Source organism: Bombus terrestris, chromosome 7, assembly GCF_910591885.1.
Source record: "Bombus terrestris chromosome 7, iyBomTerr1.2, whole genome shotgun sequence".
Taxonomy (NCBI): Eukaryota; Metazoa; Arthropoda; class Insecta; order Hymenoptera; family Apidae; genus Bombus; species Bombus terrestris.
This window is the reverse complement of record NC_063275.1, coordinates 13367421-13389567: the sequence shown is the minus strand read 5'-3', so window position 1 is coordinate 13389567 and position 22147 is coordinate 13367421. Positions and strand designations below refer to the sequence as shown.

At 37.8% G+C, this 22147-nt stretch overlaps 1 protein-coding gene across 5 annotated transcripts in view; it reads right to left on the bottom strand.

Annotated features, from left to right (window-relative positions):
* Positions 1-3551: 3551 nt before the first annotated feature.
* LOC100651445 (WD repeat-containing protein 47) overlaps positions 3552-22147 on the bottom strand; it is an 80028-nt gene continuing 61432 nt past the window's right edge. For 4 of the 5 annotated variants that reach the window (XM_020863753.2, XM_048407801.1, XM_020863751.2 and 1 more), the window contains exons 7-11: positions 15762-15958; positions 8638-8807; positions 7602-7909; positions 6544-6784; positions 3552-6147 (exon numbers count right to left, since the gene is read on the bottom strand). In XM_020863753.2, the coding sequence (XP_020719412.1) occupies positions 6002-6147; positions 6544-6784; positions 7602-7909; positions 8638-8807; positions 15762-15958 (1062 nt within the window). In that variant the 3' untranslated portion in view covers positions 3552-6001. The remainder of the gene's footprint in view (positions 6148-6543; positions 6785-7601; positions 7910-8637; positions 8808-15761; positions 15959-22147) is intronic. The other variant, XM_048407802.1, reaches the window with a different exon arrangement.

Below are 22147 nucleotides of genomic sequence, written 5' to 3'. Positions count from 1 at the left end.
CGGCCCCAGCGGACTCGCCCTTCTGAGAATGATTACACGCGCTCATCTTTCTCTCTGTTTTTTCGAAGTCTTCTTCTCGTTTTGCCTCGTCCCTTTCCTCATTTGAATGCGATCTCCACTATCAGCGGTGCGCATGCATGTCTTGCCAACGTTTGTTCTGACGAGTGTTGAAAGAGACGAACGAAGTTCTAATTAATATGAAGTATCGAAGACTCAAGCTAGACGTTTTTGTTATCCCTGCAGAGGGATGATCGCAAAATCTCACACTTATTCTTAGTAGTATCGTTCACTTATTCTTCTATTTAAACGATCGGAATAATAAACAGGCGTGTAATAATAATACACTAATTATTGATTATATTTAATCTAAACCTCAAACGAAGAACGCGGTTTATCTTGAAAATCGTTATGAAAAAAGAATTTAAGAATATCTGGGTTAAGAATGGTAATGTTCGTGAAAATAGTATGACTTCGCGTTCGGTGCAGCTTTTAAAAAGTTGTTCGATTTTTTAAAACGCTAGCTTTTAATTTTCTTGTTGAATAGAAGTTATATTACGGGAATGTGTGAGAATTTACATAACCAGAAATAAGGATTTATGTATCTATATTGAATAAAAAACCTCACAAGGATTCACTTCTACAAATTACTTGCAATAATAATAAATAACGATTATACGGTCCGATCTTTCCTAAATATCAACGATGAGCGTCATTATGATTTAAAAAAAAAAAAACCTGAAACAATGTATTAAAAGGAACGCCCAAGTTAAATGGAGAACCACTGCGGAAATGATAGAGTATACAAAGCAATGCCTGCATTCGAGCCGAATTGGAGGCGATTTCTGTAATACGTTATTAATTTGGATGCCTCGCGCCCGATGAATTATTTAACGGCGCGATTAGCCTAATGCATCGCGCGTCCTCTTCTATTAAAACACGCTGAAACGATGTTTGCGTCATGATCGACAGGCAAGGAGGATCGTCTGCTGTTCCGTAATTTTGTTTACGCTTTCCGATCCTTCAAATCGCTCTCCTCCCTCGATTCTTTTAATCGTGAGACTCTATTAGCCAAACAGAACGCAACGACTCTTCCCGGAACCGTGACCGGTTGATTATTGTTATTACATATCGGAAATTGAACGTGTCTCGTCTCGAAAATTTTACCACCGATGGAACATTTCGCGGCACGTGCCAATTACTCCCTCCATTATTCTCTTCTAAAGTCTCCCAGTCTTCGCTCCATTACTCTCTTAACTTCTTTAGTCGAATAATTTGCGCATGACGAGTTTTAAATTTGTGCCTTCGAAGAGAATTAGATGATGTTGATCAAAAATCGTAGACTCTCACAAGTACGTCCGAAGCTTGCTTATGCGAAAGTAGCACGTTAACACCGTAGAGCTTTCATAGCGCTCAAATTGATATTTCAAACTCCTAATTACTTTCGTCTATTATAATTATCGTCTGATCTACTTTATTTAAACTTCGTTCAATCCAATCGTAGCAAATCACGTCAACTACACGACTGTCTACGTTGAACAGTTTCCAAGACCTGCAGGGTTCTGCAGAAATCATCACGGCGGTCGACATTCAGCGTCAATCCACGAATTACACGGCCGGAGGATGCTCGAGGTGCACAGACCTCGTCCGTGTCGCTCTCGTCTGTCTAAAACGTAACATTACAGGATCGTCGCAGCTCCGGGGGCATTCCTAAAGCCTGTGCAACGTTGTGGACGCGGTATGGCCCAGCCAGAGGATGGAATTCCGATCGTAGGTGGTGCTCGAACAAGAAAGGAAACGGTCTCTGTCCTCGGGGACCAACAGACCGCGTATCCATTGGCGCCCCGGCAATTAGGGTGCCTGGCCCGCGGTGAGGATTTCGAGGATATTTGTGAACCGCGAACCGACAGAGGCGAGTTCGTCGAATCGACGGATGCCGCCGCCTAAGAATTTCGTGGGTGGGTCTGCACCCCGAGTGCGTTTGTCCTCCGGCACTATCGAAGACCTGGCCTGATTCATGAGTATTAAGACACCAGCTGGTCTCGAACGAACTGTCGTAATTGACATAGATTATTGGGTGAACGATCGACTGGTCTGAATTTTGTGATCGTGCTGCAGGTAGATCTGAAGTCTATTGGAAAAGTTTGTAGGAGTTATTTGCAAGCGTATATTGTGAGAAAGTAACGAATTCATAATTATATTGCTTTAACAGTTTTGTGGTCTGAACTTTAGCGGAGAAAGTTTCGACTGATCGAATAAGAAATATTGCCTCTGCGATTATGTGGCTTGAACTTTAGCGAAGAAAGTTTCGACCAATCAAATAAGAAATGATGGTTCTATGATTATGTGGTCTGAACTTTAGCTGAACAAAGTTTCAAATTAAATAGGAAATTTTGAGAATCGAGACTCGAAGAGTCGTTTATACTATGCATGGAACCAAATAACAGTAGTGTAAATTAATAATAACTTAATAGTACAAGTATGAACATTTGTGAATGCGATTGTCAAAAACTGGAGCAAATATAAACGAGAGAACAAAAGGTTCAATCCTACTACACGCACATAATGGATACAATTTTTATAACGATATTTTATAATAGATTCTTCACACTTTCTTTAGTTCTTAAGATCTGAACAAGGATTGCATATTAGAAACTATATCTTGAAGAGTTTAATAATTTTCAAATATAAAAAAATTTAATGTAATATTCCCAAGGATATTTCCATTGTTGAAATCCTTTTTTACTGAATTTCTAATAATGTAAACTTGTTCACTGAAGCGTTTACCTATAAAGGTGGCTCGTTTTAATTTTTTGCTGGGTTATGAATTTCATTTTTCGAAATTACTGGTTCCACAGCTCGAGGGTGTAATGAGGGTAAATCGAGATCCCCTGCCGTGGATCCGTTTGAAGTTTCGTAAACTAGAGCGTCGGTTCAGAGAATCCTGTGGTGTAGCAATGGCTATTTTGCCATGTATTTGACCGCGTAGAACGCGCGCGGGTGGAAGATTACATGATTGCCCGGTAATTATGGGAAATTTTCAAAAAGACGACGATCCAGGTACCTGGCACCCTCTCAACACTCGATGTGATCGGTTTTACCGGGCTAATTGCGTCTATTACTGGAAATCCCGGAAGGCTGATGGTCGATTAACTTTCTTCATGGTTCTTTGATCGCACCGACCAAGGAATTTATTCAGTGAAGTTCTTCTTTTACGCTCAAACGATCGATAATGTGTTTTTAACCTGGCAGATTTCGGTTCCAACCGAAATTTTTGCATTAATCTGAGTTGCTTAAGACTTATACTACGTTTCGTTCTCCATTGAAAAAAATATCGTAGATATTTTTATGTTCGAAATCTGAAATTATTTTCCTGTCGTCGACACATTTATAAGTTTATAATTTTGCATTGTTTAATTCGTTTTATTTACAGATAAGATTCTACGCCATAGTACACTCTGAACGGTTAAATGTTTCAAATTTTTCTTACGCGAGATACCGCGTTACAGTCGTAATCAAACGAAAAGGGAGGAATTGCATGGCGAGAAACCACATTGTTTAATAACGTAAATTTTATTGTTTAAATTAGACGTGACAGTATTATGTCGTATCTACAGGAAAAGTACAAAGTTATAAGTTATGCTATATGTATATCATATGTATATATATATATATATATTTATATTAGAATACGGTAATTATCGTACGAGATAGCGAAGAGATTTTTCATTTTACTTCAGCATTTTTATGACAGTTCGATGGGATGAAGATATTCTCAAGGATCGTCGAACGATCGTGATTTATAATATTTCGAAGCTGGTGAGGAGTGAGGTTGGGGAGGGGGGATTGATGGAAACGGGGGAAGTCGAGGGGTGAGGACGAAAAATATAAAAATAAGTGTGAATCGTCGAAAGCAGTCACGACAGAAGGCACGACAAATTGCTACATGGAAGCAGATGCTCGCACGCGTTCTCGCGGACGCTTCGTTTCTTTCCCTTTTTTCTCATCTGACCAATTAATCTCTTGATCGATTTATCGCGAAGAATGCATCTTATACGTCACGAACGAAACGAAGTAATCGATTATAAGGCAGCATCGGGAACAAAATATCACTTCTGCCACGAAGCACGATAATTTTCTCCTCTCGACTGTTCACTTTTCAGATCGCTCAAACGTTTACGTCTCTAATTCCTGTGATCCATCTTTTCATTTATTTTCGGTACCAGGCATGTGCATATAAAAGGTCCCTAGGTGCGATTTAATTGCTAGATGCGCGGCTGATGAATAAGGAGAGACAGACGATGCTTGTTACCTCATCAATGTTCATTTTCGAATGAAAACAAAAGGAGAGACGCGATCACGCTTGCGCTGATCAGGTGAATAGTAGCTCGAAGAAACGTGCGTTATGTACAAGGAAAAATTGCGATTCGTTCGCTGGTATCTCGAGCAGCGCGAGACTTTCTCCCTCTTTTCCCCAATTTTCCAGGGCTAATCCGACAGCTTTGGCGATTGTGACAAGCGACAACGTAAACCGAACCTTCCTCGTCCGTGACGCTTATCATGCTACATTTATTGCGTCGTACCGGAACATCAAGTTCCTTTCTTCCGAGTGTTTCCGACACGCTCAGAGAGAATCCCGTTTCTCGTCTTATCATCATGGTAAAAAATAGCGATTAATAATGAGCGTACGTATATGTTGTTCTTCTTAATATAAGATAGGTATCTATATATTATAATATGCGTAATATGCGAATATTTGGCGTGACTTCGGGGGATCGATAAGACAGGGACGATGATTTGGTGGGAAGAAACGCTTTAAAACGATTTAAATAAGAAATAAACAAAAAAGGAGAATGAAAGAACGAAACAGATAAATAGGCAGTTGATAGTTGATCGACTAAAACAGATGAGGAAAAGAAAAACAAGACACAAGCAAATGGTAATCAACCAACGTCGTAGATAGATTTTACAAATGTTATCCGCAGGTAAATCTAAAAATATTTGCAACGAGAAATAATAGGGTATTGAGTAGAGAGAGAGCATTCAAAATCTAAAACTTACAGAGAGCGATTAAATATGTATCGGGAGCATACAGATTTTCGTCTCCCGCGAATCATCGCCCTTAAGCCTATACTAAACTTATGTACACTGGGGCAAAACACACGACCGCGAAGAAACTCTATAAAAAAAAAAAAGAAAAAAAAAATAAAGAGACAGACGTTATACAATGAGTCTACAACGAAATAAGCTCGATCTGAACGCTCACGATAGTGCTGCACTGTCGTTTGTTCTAATCGAAAATGTTGCTTTTGAACAAAAGAATCTTCATCGAAACGATGTACGTTTCGCTATCGTGACTCGACGTATTAAGCATATATCTCGAATGACGAAGTTTTCTTGCCGGTTCTTCCGCAGTCTTATGATTCCTAACAAACGACTCACCGTCGTCGACAAATGATTAACGCCTAGAACGCTCGTTACATCGTCTCTACGCGAAAATGCACTTTCACTCTTTCTCACACGAGGTTCTCGAAGCGTGTAACGTTTACTTAGTAACGCGTTAACAATGTTGCTCGGCGTGGCTGTAATTGTTTCTCGCACGCGTCGTCGCGCGTTGAGTCTCCATTACGCTCGACTGCTGCCGCGGTCTGTACTTCAGGAAGCTTTAATTGGTCATGGTTGAATTATGCTCGTACACGCGATGAACTTTTCTTCCTGTTCTAATACGCTTCGCATCGATAACGTTCACGATCGCTCGTTCTCCCGTTTCCGGCAACGACCATTTCCTTCGCGGATTAAAAAAATTACGTTTCAACACTAAAAATAATATCTACTCTCGCTTGATCGTGCCATCGATTTCTTATTGTTATAAAAAGAAGACAGACTCTCTGATGTTGATTTAAATAAAAAGGAAAGAACAAACGATCGTAACCGGGTTAACGCGACAGTTCCTGAAAATGAATGTTGAATGAACGACAAATGCGTGCCATCGACGTTCGCCTGCCTAAACAGGTGGCAGAGCCCACAGAGTCGCTGTCTTGTCAGCTGAAGTACTGAGGAACGAGAATTCCGTCGGATGCCATCGGCCGGAAATCACCTTGTCTTGGTGTTGCGCCACAACTACGCTGGGCAAAGGCATCGTTAAATCGCCTAAAAAAAGAATTTAAAAATTACTAATACATCATACGCACAAGCACTATTTTATTATTAAATCGTATTAGATTATGCAGAGTATCTTAGCCTAAACCGAACATCCAAATATCTTCCTTGTTTTTAATGAGAAGGAAAAATGTTTGTAAACTGCGATAGGAAAAGATATGATCTTCCACGATATTCCTCTTTTGAGATTGTTCAGACTACACCTCATTGTCAGACATTTCCCAGTATCATTAAAAAAAGAATATGCATTTTGTTATTTAAGAGCTTGGTTTATAATAGTAACACTACTAGGGAGAGAATTTAATCTCTTAATAACTTTAGAGAAGAAATTTTATTTCTAACGATTTGGTCACGCATGATCTATATACTAAAGTAGCATAAATTTACCTTGTAGGTCAGTCAGAACGAGCTTGTTATCGTAGCCACCGGTAAGCAAGTAGTATGCAGAAGGGGAGAAGCGTATGCTTCTGATATCAGCAGCGTGAGGTTTGAAGCATTGAACGGTCCGACCGCCCCGGATGTCGAAGAGGACGCAGCTGCTGTCCTCGTGACCGGATACCAGAAGACGTCCGGATGGATCGACGCAGAGAGCTGCTACCGGACTGCCAACCTGCAACGGGATCAAATGCTAATCAGATACGCGATACCGATTCCGTTCCAAATTATTTTCGAGTACGTCCGATAAAAATTCGATCCTGAGTTGAAGAGAAAGAGCAAGAGTGAACTAGAGGAAGAAAGAAATGCGATTCGTGAAGGGGGATGTATGATCGGTGCGATTCAAAAACGTGGGTCGAAATTTTATCGGACGTCGAACGAAAAAACGAAACTTAAAAAACTGAAAAGTCGATGTCGTCATGCATGCATATGCTGGGTTCGTTATGAATCATAGAAATCCTTTCCACATTATGTACGAATTATTTATCGTTGATCGATGATGCCTGGATTTCTTATGAAGTGATAGAATTAGTCATATGTATTACTAATACCTTTTCTAATAACTTTTCTAATAAAGACCGATGACAGGAGGAAAGCGCTAATTGAGAAATAAATTGACGAATCTGAGAGTCAACTGTGATACAAAAATATGAACTTGCGGATCCACGATATAAAAGTCTCTGTTTTAGTTCAATGAAGAGAAAAATTGAATTTAAAGATACTTCAACTGTAAGATTAGAGTCTGTTTAAAATTAAAGATAGTAAAGATCAGTAAATGTACATGTATAAGTTCACATGTATGTATTAAAAATATAATATTACATAGCGATGTTACACAACAGAGATACAGCAAACAGTTACTGTAAACGATAGGGATAATAGATTTCAAACAGACTGTCTTACAGAAAATCAGCAACTTCAACAAAATCTACTAATACCGTTTGACAATCAGATTCCTCGCTAGGTATTCTAAATACACAAGATCTCCGTTGCAGAGGAACTAAACTAACCCTGCTGCCAGGAACCGTAGCTGGTGTGACCATATTCACGCAACCTCTCGTTCGAAGATCCCAAAATCTGACCGTCTTATCCTGCGATCCGCTGACGAACATTGCTCCACCCCAATTGTAGAGGGTGAGCACGTGACCACTGTGACCGCTCAGAGCCTGGAAGGGTGTACCTGTCGCGCAATCGGTGACGTAGATCTTGCAGTCGCCGGCACCGCCACTAATCAGCAGACTCGACTTGTTCGAGGTGTCCTCGAGGAAGCACAAGTCGCGAACGGTACCGTCGTGCATCGTCAGCTCCACTTCTTGTCCTGGAAGGGACACAGGGTTGTAAAGAGAACAATGTTTTAATACGTTAACTTGGATCATTTTTGAATCGAACACTTTTATAATGAAATATCTCAGGAGTTAAATTGCTAAACTTCAGTTTTTGTTAATTTCGTAATTTCATTGCACGAGTACACTATTAATATTCAATCTTCAAGAAACAAACGGTTCACTTTCTTGAAAGAAGCATATAAGAAGATGCGATAAATAATCTAAATGAATTCTAAGGCCAATTAAAAAATTTTCTAACTTTTCCGATTTATAAAGTGGGTCAATGTAAGTTTTACACGACTCGATTATAAAATTAAGAGTTAGCAGAGGCATATTAACTTCAGTTGAATCGAGTTTATTTTCTGCAAATACAAATACGATTAGTTTGTTTTCAACATAAATTATACGATGCGTTAGAAGATAGGAAATCTATAAATAAAGAAATTTTGATATCCTAGAGATTGGAAATCAAAGTAGTTTAATTCTCCCCGGTTAATAGGTTAAAGGGAGAAAGTTTTTTCAGGCCACGTTGTTACACAACAGTTATCATACACTGCGACAGAGTGACAAGTAGGAAGTTGCAAATAAATGACTGCCACTTTGAGAACAGTTTCTGTGAGGAATCGGTGTAACGACTATCGTAGTTAGCGTGAAAGTTGTGATAAATGTTTACAAAATGAGAGAAATGTTAAAAAATTTTCGAGAGCGCTTCTAGATTTACCTTCGAGGTTTGATGTATCGGCATTGAAGCGCATCAATTTGACAGTCTTGTCGTTGCTTCCGGTCGCCATAAGCTGTCCATCCGGCGTCCATGCGAGACAATATATCGAGCCCTTGTGGTGTTTCGTTCTCTTGAAGAGAACCGTGGGCTGATACGTCTGATGATCCTCTCTGAAGAAAATCCATTCCAGCATTAGTAACAGTTTCTTACTTTTGTTATCCTTTTTACCGGACGATTGGAATACGTTTGTTCCATTTCACCGCGCAAGTATTACTAAAACAACTAAACCACTAAAAAGAGTCACGCAGCTTACGAGTCGTTTCACTTTTGTTTGAACTGTTTGCTCTTTCACTCTTCTTTTTCAACAAACTTTCCATCTCGACGCTATAAACTTCAGCGTGAACCACAAGCGTCTCGTCGACTATTAAGTGGTTGACTTACACTTTGAATTAAATGCTTGACACAATATTTTATTGCAAATTATACAAATATAGTACATGTACTGTAAACTACTTGCTATTTGACTTGTTCAAACGTTGCCAAGTGAATTGCTATTTTAATTTATCCAATCAGATTATGGAAATAAGATCATCGTCGAAAGACATTTCAATAAATCGCAGCGTATTCAAAATACGCTAAAAAGATAAATTTTAAACTCTTCTCATACAAACTATCTGCTGTGTAAACTTTATCATATATAAGCCCCTCAGAAGCCAAATTCAGAGAAATTCAATCTTCTTAAAATGTATCAATTTGCCACGAAAGAATTGATCAGTTTGGCTTCTATGTAACACACATATATATACTTGTACTTATATACGTGAGCCTGATCGACATACATATGTATACTATGCACATAGCTACTGCCATAAAATGAAATTAAACCAACGTCATCAAATCATCAACATCGACCTACCTCGCAAGGGAATAAAGTTCTCATCAACAGAGTCACTTTCCTTGCAACCTCGTTTCCTTCCTCGTTCCCAGCCCCGACGCGATTGCGCATCGTCCTTAATTAAACGAGTAATACTTAACACGGCGATCGTGTTTCGGTCGTGGAAACGAGGGAGAGGAGGATCGTCGATACGATTTTAAACAGGAGCGACGCCGCTTTCACGTCGCTCGCCTTTTTACGTCGATTTTAATTAGCCCCGAGTTTTCCCAGACACAGCGCATGTACGCTATTCGTCGATCGAACCTCGGTCCTCAAAACTCGCCTCTTTCTCGAGATTCAGAGCTTCTCCTTCTCGCGCTTCTCTCTGCTCTTTCACTTTCTTCCGTGTAAACACGAGAATCGCGTGCTGGAAATTATCGACGGTCCGGTAATCTCGCCTCCCGAAGGAATCTCGCCGGGGATTTTCAATCGCTCCATTAGAATCGTACACGCGTTACTTTCTCTGCGAAGATTCAGAGCAACGTCGAAACGATGGCTCGATCGAGGCGTTCTAAGAACACGCGAAATTGCTGGTTTCCTTCGGGGAAATTAGAGCGTTGTTACGATACAGTGGATATAGAGCAGGGTAGTTATGTGTTTTCCTCGATATTTGATTCTCCACGATAGTAGGGCATCTTTTATTCTTTGTTTCAAAGAAGAAAACTCGACGAACCTTTTAGTTGACGAAAAGAAGTAAGAAACGAAGAGTGGGACTTCTGGTTTCTTATACGAAAACTAACTGACGTCTATATTGGCTCTAACGCACAAGGATTATGAGTCAATGTTGTGAAGTAGAATAAGTAGTAGCGTAATTGTTTCCATTTGTCCGAGTCGTATGTAACTGCAGTACGAAACAGTACCATTTCCAACCATAATAACCATTATTATCGTGAAATTGAAGGAGCCATTAACGAACTTCGTGATTGGAAACTAATTGATCTCTCAAATAATTTTTTATACGCTAATACGCAAGAATGCCACGAACAGGACATTTTTCTCGTTTTCCAAATTCCTACTCTTCTGCAACGATTCGGTACGTCAACGAATGAAACTCAAAAACACTGTACTTAGCGCGACAATCATAACAACCGAAGAAATGAAAGAACAGTTAACATATTTCAACTCGTAAAAACTAGAAAATTCTTCCTCGATTATTTCTGGTAAATTGTGACGTGCGAAGACGCTGCGAACACGAGCGAACATTAGCAAGCGACTCTACCTATTTGCCACATTCCTATATCCCAACGTTAGTTCTAATGAAACCCAAGCCAAATACTAAGAAGTCGAATGGTCGGTAAACGTGTCAGTTTCGTTTACACGCATTCTCCTCTAACCCTCCCTCCAGACCCAAGATTTTGGTCGACTGTCATTTCGAAAGTGGACAGAACGTTCATTGGAAACACCGACTAAAGATAATGGCAAAGAGAGTTGGTTCTGATACTGTTTTTCGAAACGCTACGCGACAGATGAAGAAGCGCGCTCTCGCTTATCAATCACCCGCTGTCACGGGGCCGAGCGTTTATCACGTTCCACATAGCCCATTTACAAGGAGAGGACAGAGTGAAACGCTTGTCGTTGCTGGCTTGTCGAAGTGAACACACGGAAACACGGATACCGTGACGGATGAATCGAAAATGATAGATCGCTGCTCGGGGTCTCAACATATTGGACCTTTGACGTATTAGACACCTCGTCTTTTTCCCTCTGTGTTCGAGTATCACATTAGCAAAAAGTTCCCTGTTGATTTTGTGTGGATTCAAAGATGAAAGAAAGTGGCTGAGAATGGAGGAATTCGTGTTTCCAGAGAAGTTCCGGGGTAAATCGAAAGGCTTTGAGAGACGGTTTCGAGGAACAAAATCTTGGAGAAAGGTTCGAGTCTTTTCTGGTATATTTAAGGAAATTGTATGTTTATGTACGATATACCTTTTGATACGGTTCTTGGATTAATGATAATAAGAAGGAAGTTTATGATCAGCAAGTTAACGAGTTCACTATCTCATTTGTTATGTGTTGTAATTGAAGATCATGAAGCAGAAATATAGTTACATAGTATTTTCTAGTATGCTGTGAGAGAGCAATTTTTAAACTGGATATGAATAGAATTAAGATTATAGAAAATTATATGTATCACGGGAGAAGAGCGTAATTTTACATTTTTCTACGAGAAAGCAGTCGTTAGGTTGCATATAAATATAACTAGAATTACGCAAATTTGTATAGAAAATACAAGGATTAATTTTATGTTGCTCAAATTATATCATTATTTAGGTTCATAAAGTTAAGTATAGTTTTTTAACATGTTTGTAAAGATTTAGAAAATATTCGTAAACTAACTTCATAAATGATCTTATAAAACTATCGTCTATTTTTAATATCCCAATTATGTCATACTAAAATATTCTGTCTTTATTAAAAAATTAGAGAGTCGAGAAAAAATAGTTTCGTTCTGTTTTTCCCATAATGACATTCGTCTATAACTATCAATCGAAGAAGAAATTATCACTGTCAATCGTTGCTATCGATTCGAAAACGAGAAACAAAGTCACGCAGATCGATTTCACAGCACCTGCGCGTGAATTAGCTTTAAATTCGATCTCGAGTACCTGTCAGAGTAAATGGTTGCTGGGTAGATGATAATTGAGCGATCAGCCTGCAATCTAATGACCGACTTCGTATAAACCTTGCCTTTGACGAAGTCGTAACCTGGCATTACGTTGCAAAAATGATTTCCTGCAGTTCTGAGACTGCAGAGCACCTGAAATTCGACTATCGTGTGCAACTATCGCTCTCGATTACCTCACAAACATAAAGTTACACGTCAAACAATTTTTAAACGAAAGTCACGCGCTAATACCAGTTTACGATCTTTTTCGTTCATTTTTTTTACTAGTAGTGAGTTTTTTAGTATGTACTCGTAGAATGTTGATGAGAAGTAACATACTGGAGAAAAATTTTCGTAATCTACGTTCGTTGATCTAACTTCGCCACACCGTAATACTATATATATATATTTTGTACTTTCACTCCATTTTAAATATTAATTTTACAGACAACGCAACACATGGACTGTTGGAAAGTGCGTTATTTCATTTGTAGCAGACGTAAATTTTTGAAAGGATTACGTAAAGAGAGCTATTGTATCGCGACTTAGATTTAACTCTCCAACTACTAAAGGAGTCCGAGTGATTGATTTCAGATTTCTTGTGTACTCGCAATTATCAAAAATATATAAGGATTTCTGATAAAATTAATATCGTGTTTTATTAAGACAGAAATATGACTACTATATATATATTTATTTATTTTTATAATTATATATTTAAACTCCCTAGAGTTCATGTAGGATAGGGATTCTTTTTGTTTTACGGGTAGCACGACAGGCTGTGTTTTACGGACAGAGCGATCTTTCTTTGTTTTACGGACGATCATTTAAAGAAGCACGTTTTTCCCAAACGGACGGACAGAGAGTTACATTAGAGACAGACAAGGTTACAGAATAGTTATTTAAGATTTTAAAGATTGAAGATTTAAGATTTAAAGACTGAAGAAGAAAGATCGGTAGCTCAGGACGTTGAAAATCGATTCTCGATTTTCAGGTAAACATTGTACCAAAGACTTGTTATTTCCCGTTTAGATAATTATCGTTATTAATTGTTATAGACGCATATTAATTGTTGTTTATTTTTGTATTTTTAATTACTTCATAATAAAGAAACTCGATTTTCAAACTTCAGGATCGATCCCTGAATTATCCAATTATTGAACCTTATATGTATATATAACACGTTTAATCACAGATCAGAAGCTCGTATGTAGTTGTAGCGCTAAACGCTTTTGATCCTTTATGATGTCATTTAAGAACTGACTCCACGTCGTTTCACATGTACTTTTCTTACTTTTTAGCTCGCTTCTTACTACAATTAGTGCGAGTATAACTGTAGGAACGTATGGGAGTTATTACAGCGCGAAATGTAATAGAATTCGGTGTTGATAAAGTTCTGAGTTCAATGCCAGATACTCGATCGGAGCGAATATAGATTAATCATTTTACGAGGCAGAAATAACGTATTATACCGAAAGTTGCTAGCCTTGATGAAGTTTCTGTAGACTATTAGAAGAATAAAAAGAAACTGAAACAAGGTGAAGATTTAAGAAATGGAATTAATCCCGAGCCGTTAGACTTTCACTTCAACTCGGGTGGAAAATTCTATGAAATAATTAGAAATATTATCCATCAGCTTCTATCTGTAATCTCATCTACTAAATGGTAAAGTCGGTTAAACCAATAAAGTAAATTGCATGGCTATTTTCAACGATATTAATTAATTTATTTCATTGTTTTTACTAGCCAGTCGTTACGATTATCAAATTACTTTCTAACCGAGAAACCTTTTCGACCTCAACCAATAAATTGTTTTTAAACAGAATTTCTCTATTATCGATCAAAATAACTGTACTTTTGCTTTCCATCGGAGTAAATTTATTAACGTGTATCCTATCATGAAGACATTATATTTGTAATAGCACTTTTCAAAAATATTATTATCATTCTTGAAAATGTTATCGCCAATGAAAAATTCGTTAACTGTGCAAAATATTGTACTGCTACAAAGAGAATGTTTCAATACTATTTGATATAAAATACACATGAAATAAAAAGTACATAAATCAATATTCAATTTTACAAAAATTCTGCTCCAAAAAAGGCGATACACACTTTAATTTAATTAATTAATAATTTAATTTAATTTTGATACGATTTAAGGTAGTTTCAGAATTTAAATGGACGCTTTATGTATTACGAACGGATATATTACTAAGTAAATGAAATGATGATTAGCAAAGTGTACCGCCGAGAATTGAATGAATTCACGGTTCTGCTCTGAAATTTTGATTGAAATTCATTCAAATATAATCAAAGGAAACAAAAAATGTAGACAGAACGAGAGGAGACAGATCGGAGAGAGAGAGAGAGGGGGAGAGAGGGAGGGAATCGCGAAATCGCGATAGCAGATAATAAAAGAATCGCACGAAGGATCGAGGGATGCTCCGTTTGGTATGAAGGCCTCCGTCGTTCGTTAAGTCAGCAGGCTTGCGTTAAATTAGTCCGCTCGACGACTATTCGTGTACAATCGTAAATAGCGCGCGGATTGTGATAATGACGTGTCAATTTTTTTCTTTTCTTCGCGGAGAAAATTTGTGGATTTAGCGCACCGTCTAAGAATATTACGGACAACCTCTAAAGAGAAAGAACGAACAGTAGTCAGAAGAGAAGTTTGATAAAGAATAAGAATATAGGAAGGATTTTTCACAATTAATTTTAATCTGAAATTAAAATAAATAAAATAAAGAGATAAATAAAGAGATAAAAATAGCGGAATAGAAAAGCAAATAATCGTTATCCATTTTTAAGGGTAAAAGGGAAGATAAATTAAGTGATAAAACATAGAGGTCTTAAGCAATAAATAATTGGCACCTAGTTGAGATTCATAGCTGTTCAATATAAATTCGCGTGAACATGAATCGAACGAGTATCGAGAATCGTTTTGCGTAATTACCAGTGTTGGATCATTCCAGTGTGCTCGTTAACAACGACAGCTTTATCAATAATATGTAATTTACGATTACTACTGCAGCTATTTTAGCAAAATATATCGCTCGTACCCTTCACTCCTATTTCATCGTTTCTTCACGCTAGCCAATGTAAATTTCGAAAGATTTCTCTTTGCGACATCCCATTTCGAAATACAAAATGCGCGGTCCAGCTTGATTAATCGTTTAGATAAAAACATAAAAGTCTACTATTTACTATGCATTTATATTTCTGAAAACTGCTTTCTCGATTTTACGTTATGTATCCATTAAAGAGAAACATTTTATATAAAATATGATATTAGGTGCAAGAAAGTGTGATGTCCACTGATGGAAGATACGAAATTACAAATAAATGGCGATGGGAAAGGCAACCGTTCTTAATGAATAATGTAGCAGAGAAGAAGAGGTATGTTCAGAAAAAGATTAAGCTATACGCGTTGTAAAATATGAATCAATCGTTCGAGACATCGACGAATTCGTTTTACACGAAGAAGAAAAAGAAATTCATGAAAAAATCACGTATTAAAAAGGGCAAGAGGTAAAGGAATGTAAAATATGAAAAAAAAGACTAAAAGATCCAAAAACATTATATTACCTGACATCGTGAAGCTTTGGATAAGAGCATATTCTCAGCGTCTTCGAGTTCGATCCCACGGCGTACAATTTTCCATGGGGGTGGAATTCCGCGCATCGAACCGCTTGCACGTCCTCGAGCGCTGTTACAGGAACGAATCTCGGTCTTCCGCCATTGCTATTTCCGTTGCTGGCATCGAGTTCCTGCCTCGGTTCTTGCTGAAAACGAGAACGAAATCCGGTTACGAATTACATTTCATATTGGAGCTTTGACGTCTGTTCACGATTAACGACTAATGAATAATTATGATTGTGACCAATGATTAACGAGTAAATTCATAATGCAATAAAGAAAAGTATCGATAAGATCGATACGTTCGAGCCGTCATAAACGTTAATAAGTGGAAAATCGTGTTAGAGTGGGGAATTTTTAAAGAGTTCTCGTACAGTAATTACCTATTAAAGTATGTTGCGATACGATAAGAAAATTTATCATCATGTTCATGATACATCGATAGGCAAACTGAGTAGAACTTGTGCAACGATAGGCAAACGTTTCTAAAATTAATCCCATGTGTGCTAATTAGAAATTAATAACCATTCCGAATCATTTGTGTCTTTACAAAAGGTGTCTCATCTAGATCTTAGATTTTCAATATTAAATTATCATTTTGATGAGGAAATTTCATTACATTATGATATCCAGAAATTTTCGATACTACAATTATGTCTTAAATAACACTCGGTACATTTTTGTTCTAAATTATATATCTGAATGGTTTCCATGCGTAACGGACCTAATTCTATACTTGGATAACTACTTTTATTTTACGTATCCATTAAAAAACTGTAACAGGTTGAATTTCACTTATTCGAGCATACTTTTTTATTCGTGACACTATTACGCAGACCCGCAAGTCAAATCATATTTGAATGGCAATTTTACTGAAAAAAGCGTCTTTCGTAGTGGTATACACGGCGTCAAAGAAAAATGAAGAATTTAATTGCAACATTCGTCAAGGCACACGCTCGTTAAGATTAATATTCCTAGCGTTTCCACGTCAAAAAACAAAGTGGAACCTTATAATATAAAAACGAGACCCGCCTTGACCCTTTCGTGTACTTCGCGCAACAAAAGTCACCGTTTAGGAGCATTTTTCTGCGCGAACTAGTTCGTTCGCGACAGAACGAGCACCTTACCAGCAGGGAACGTAACGAGCGACGAAAACTTCAGGGGAATTAGAAAGTTAGACCTTGAAAGGATTTCAAACGCCTCTCTTTTCTACACAATCACCGTGTTTACTTGTATGCTAATCTCTGGTGAAGTTTCCTGCTCCAGGCTCTTTATCTAAAGACCCATTCATGTTGCAGTCTTGTCGATGCAATCTTCCTCTCTCCTTGCCGTGCATTATTTTATTATTATTGCTATTAGTATCATTATATCATCTGTGACGAATTTGTGCTCGTTCACAATACGTATTCATTTAATTAAAGAATGTGTTTAAACATATCTTTTAACCCACTTGAACAAATCGTTAGCAACAGGTAATTACTGCGGGCAATAAACGAAATGAAACACTCATGGTATTAGTTAATAGGTGAAACAAATTGCTGTTTAGGCTTCATTCCTTTGGTCAGCTCCATAGAACATTAAGTTAAATACACTCGTTACTGTATTTAGCATATGAAACAAATTTCTATTTAAGTTCCACTTCTTTACTCGTGTTCGTAAAATATATAAAATACACAAAGCGAGATATTCAAGATATTTAATAGACAGAACAAATTTCTATTAAGGTCTCTCTTTTTTTTTTAACTGCACTCGTAAAAATATGTATTTACGCAAACATCGACCGTCTAGTAATCGCCGATTTCCTTAATCCAACAATGACGTTATGTGGATTCTATGCAGGCTTGGTATCTAACGATCGAGAAGAAAAGAAAAAGAAAAATGGACAAAAAGGAACATTCAGGGTCCCTGAACGGAACAACGATCTTTCAAGTATCGCGTAACACATTCTGCATACTTCTTTTCCATATAGCTCGTAAAATTCTTCTGTTCTTAATCGATCTTTACTTTGATTTGTTTCTATGCCGTCATGGAATGATAGCTTGTTCTGACGTAGTAAGATTGCGAAAAAGTTTGCTATGGAAACATTCGAGGGGAAATAAGGAGCTTGAGAATGTTTTTCAAGCTCTCTGCAGAGGAAACCGAGCTGATTTAGAATCGTCTTGCGACTCTTCTTGCACAATAATCTGTACGCCTCGCCACGCTTTTACTTTCGACTGCTACGAGTTTTTCGTAATTATCGAGATAAGGGCAATTAGTAAAACAAACGAGCAGCACTATTTTTCGTTATGATCGTCTAATTTTTCCTTAACTGCCTATAAATCAGACTCTGGTGTGAGGAAACAAAATGTAATTTTAAGAGTTTCTTACTTTGATCTAGTAAATACAGACCGATAATGTTATGAGCAGACTGCTTGGTATTAGAGTAACGATGATACAACGATAAACGAATAAAATATAGATAAAAACTATGTGAAATGGAAGAAAATATAGAACTTAAAAATGATGGTTTTTTAATAACGTGTTTACTAACTTCTTTTTTACTCTCTTGTTTTATCTTTGTGGAAATATTATAAGATAAATCGAGTCGATCAATGAATATTATTTTTAGTGCTGGAAATTACAAACCGAGCACGAATAAGTTGAAACAAATGAACTAACTGTTTGCTGAAGCTTCACATTGCTACCGCGAAAGCAAATATAATTACGAAGAAGAAAATTTCAAATCGACAAAGATTAGGAGTCAATAATCGGGACGACACTATGATTGACGCAACGACGATTATTTTCTCGAGCGTTGCGCCTATAGATCTTACACACAGTTAATAATTTCGTTGCACAACAAGGCAGAAGTTTGATTACCGCGACACTGGTAACATAAATGTCCTGTTCGGTCGACATCGTAAACCTTTCGAAAGATTTCTACTTATATGAGAATTCTAGAAATCGAGTATTTCATTAGCTAAAAGGAAAAAGTCGATCGAAATAATTTCAATATCTTAAAAATATTTTACAGAACGCTTTACTTTTAATACTTTGCTACATGGTATTTCGTTGTGAGAAATACAAATTTATCTTTCAGAAAATCGAGGAGGGATTACCTTCGCGGTAATTTCGATGATTGCAAAATAGAGGGCCGAGGCGAAAAAAATTCGAAAGATCTAGGACGAGACAGGTGTAGAATGATCCTGAGGAATCGTGAATCAGAAACGCTCGCTGCTTAGTCACGAACACCGTTTCTCCATCGGTGTTCACCACGGTGTGTCATTCGCGAGGGGAACGCTAATAGAAATCGACTAGATCATAAGCAAAGATACACAATTAATTTCTCCTTTCTTATAAGATAAATTACACGTTTTAAAATACGGTAGAACTCAATTTATTCGTACGAAATTTCAGTTAACGACATATTGGTCCACTCATATGAACCTTAACTCTTACCACGTAAACGAAAAATTATAATTATGGGTAGGTAGTATGGAAATCATTGCACTCCTATTTATGAACTGTAATTATATTAACTTTTCCTCGACAGATCTATGTAAATAGAGTTGTACCGTAGCTATGCAATCTTCTGTAAGTGAAGAAGATTAATGAAACGCGAAGATAATGGAGTTACAATCACAATACGCTTGTGCGCTGCGTCCTTTGCAACTTTTATGAGCCATCATCGGACATAACTGTCGATAAACTTTCGTGTTAAGCAATTTCTGTCTTCTTTGGTAAATTTATTTCATTTATTCTTTCCTTCGCATATCTTGAAAGAATATTGCATGTTTCTTTTTTCAAATGCTGTAAAGAATTAGAAGAAGTGGCGTTAAGAGGAAAAATAAATGGATTTATGATGAAAAACGAGGCCGTCGGAAAGATTGATCGTTGATCCATTTCGAGGTAACTTTGTGAAAATTTCATCGATGATACGGCTTTCTTCCGGAGGACGTTTAACGAACCGGAAACGGCACGCCAGTAAACCATCCGGGAACGACCGATAAATTTCAATGGACCTGGCAGAAGCCTAGTTTCACCAGCGCGATGGGTCACTAAACCCATGAGTTATTGGCCGTTTTTTCTTTTCTAATTGCTTAAACCCGGGGTTCGATGATTTTTCGAGATAGAAGCTGGCCATGCAATTGTACCGTGAAAATGACATGGTTTCTGACTTTTGGAGTTAATTTGACTACTGACAATGGCATCGATTAGGTACGTTTAAAATTATGAACCAGGAAAATAAATTGTTTTAACAATATTCAGAAAAAAAGTGAACAAAGATGAAATACTGGGTTTTCATATTGAAACTGTCAAATTTGTTTAAGTGATGGGTTTTAGATCTTTCGCTTTAGAAATTATAGAAAATTTCAAATAAATAGTGAAGTGATAAATGTATCGGAAGCATATCGAATCGAACCGATTCCATCAACAAAGAGATAATGTCTCTGTTAAATATTGGCAAGGATAGTGAAGATTGCTGAAACCGACCGAAGACCCATCAACGTTAAGAAGGTAAACGTCCCGTGAATTAATCAAACAATACCATTCTTCGAGGATTGATGCGTCGCATTTATTCGATACGTTCTCCTCGTGGGACATTTATTCCTGCCTCTATGAGAAGTAATAATCGCCGGTAAGATCGTTTTCTCGCTGTATTCATAGTTCTCAAAAGAAGATTGATGGCACCGTGGGCTACCAACTATGACTCACTGCTTACGACTTTGAGCGTCAACGGGATTTCCTGCGTGCAGCTTAAAAGCATCCGATTCATTTTCAGAATGACGAGAGTACATTTTGAAGACAATTAAACGCCCATTTCCTAAAATTTAGAATCACTTGCCCCTAAAACACAAAGGTTCGTGTAACTTTTACGCCTGAGAGAGCTTCCACGTGACACAAACAATAGGTCTGATTATTACATATATGTTAACTAAATAAGATGTTAGACTATTGATCGTAGATAAAACGTGTAATATTTATCAGAAAAATCTGAAGAAACTAGTAAATGTTACAAACATTTACGTTGAACGAATGTTGAGTAGCGTTTCGTATTTCAGGATGAAAATTTCGCGTAGAACGCAATCTTCTGCTTTACAATGTAAATCGCACGAGTAATTCAAACGTCAAATTACCATTTTAATCACCGATCTTCCATTGAATTGTCGAATAGAATCAAGACTCGAGCGGCAATCAACCGTCTGTTAATTTTCGACCGATGATTAGATGCGAATTACACAGAAAATTTAAATTAAAGCTACGCCGTCTCATGAATAATTTATCTAGGTCCGATTATCAAGTAACAAACAAAATGATTGAACGTTGCTCCCGCTTTCTATTGCAATTATTCCGTCGCAACTATTAGCGTTTTTTGCCACTTTCGATATTAAAGCGATCACGATCTTTAATCACTTTCTACGCACGTATTACCATTGATTTCGTTTACACGCTGTTACTTGCACCGATATATAATATTAGCAACTAGAGTTCGCGATCGATCTAAACGTTAGAAGATAGAAGAAGATAGAAGAGCCCTAATCGATAGCATTCAAACGTATTACGAAATATTTGTTGCAAAGGATGCTGCGCGAGGAGAAACACGCTAGTGTAGAGGAAATCGCGAAGGTCTTCGATCGAGCGTCCACAAGGACTATCTAACGACCCGTGTCTCGATGAAAAGCAATTACCGATTACGAGAACCTTCGCGCAATCTTAGAAATTGCAATACGCCGAATAGGCAAGAATCTCCATGGAAATATTCGAAACACTCGACTCGTTCTATATCGATAAATCCGCATTATCTCGCCGTGTTTATCGCCACATAAATTTCCTACGCTGTTCCCAAGTGAAATCGCTTGATAGAGATGTTCGAATTAGTTGGAAACGGCATTTATTAAGGCAGCTTTCTTATCGCATTTTTCTTCACGAAAGATAGAGAGAAGCATCATAACGTTTTGAGTTTGAGACAGTTTTGTTTGTGGAGCAGAGACTTTTCACTTTTGACGAGGAACCGGTCGAGCCGGAAACTACGTCCTTTCTCTGTCTGCGGCCCAACAGATCGATCCACTCGATGATAATCGTATGATCTATGTTTCACCAAGTCTCGAAACACAGAGAATACGTCGCGAATTCCGGTGAAACCAGTCGCAGCATCGCGGATCTGGGTTGCGACATACTTTTTCAGCGTGACGCTGTTTCAGGAAATCGAAGATGTGTGTGGACGGGGCTTAATGGCAGCGCGCGCCGTCGCAGGGTTCCTTTCGGAGGAAGGAACTTTCGAAACTTGTACACCGGAATTTCACCGTTCGAAATTGTTCAACAGATCTCTGTTCGAGAAAGAACGAGAGAAAAAT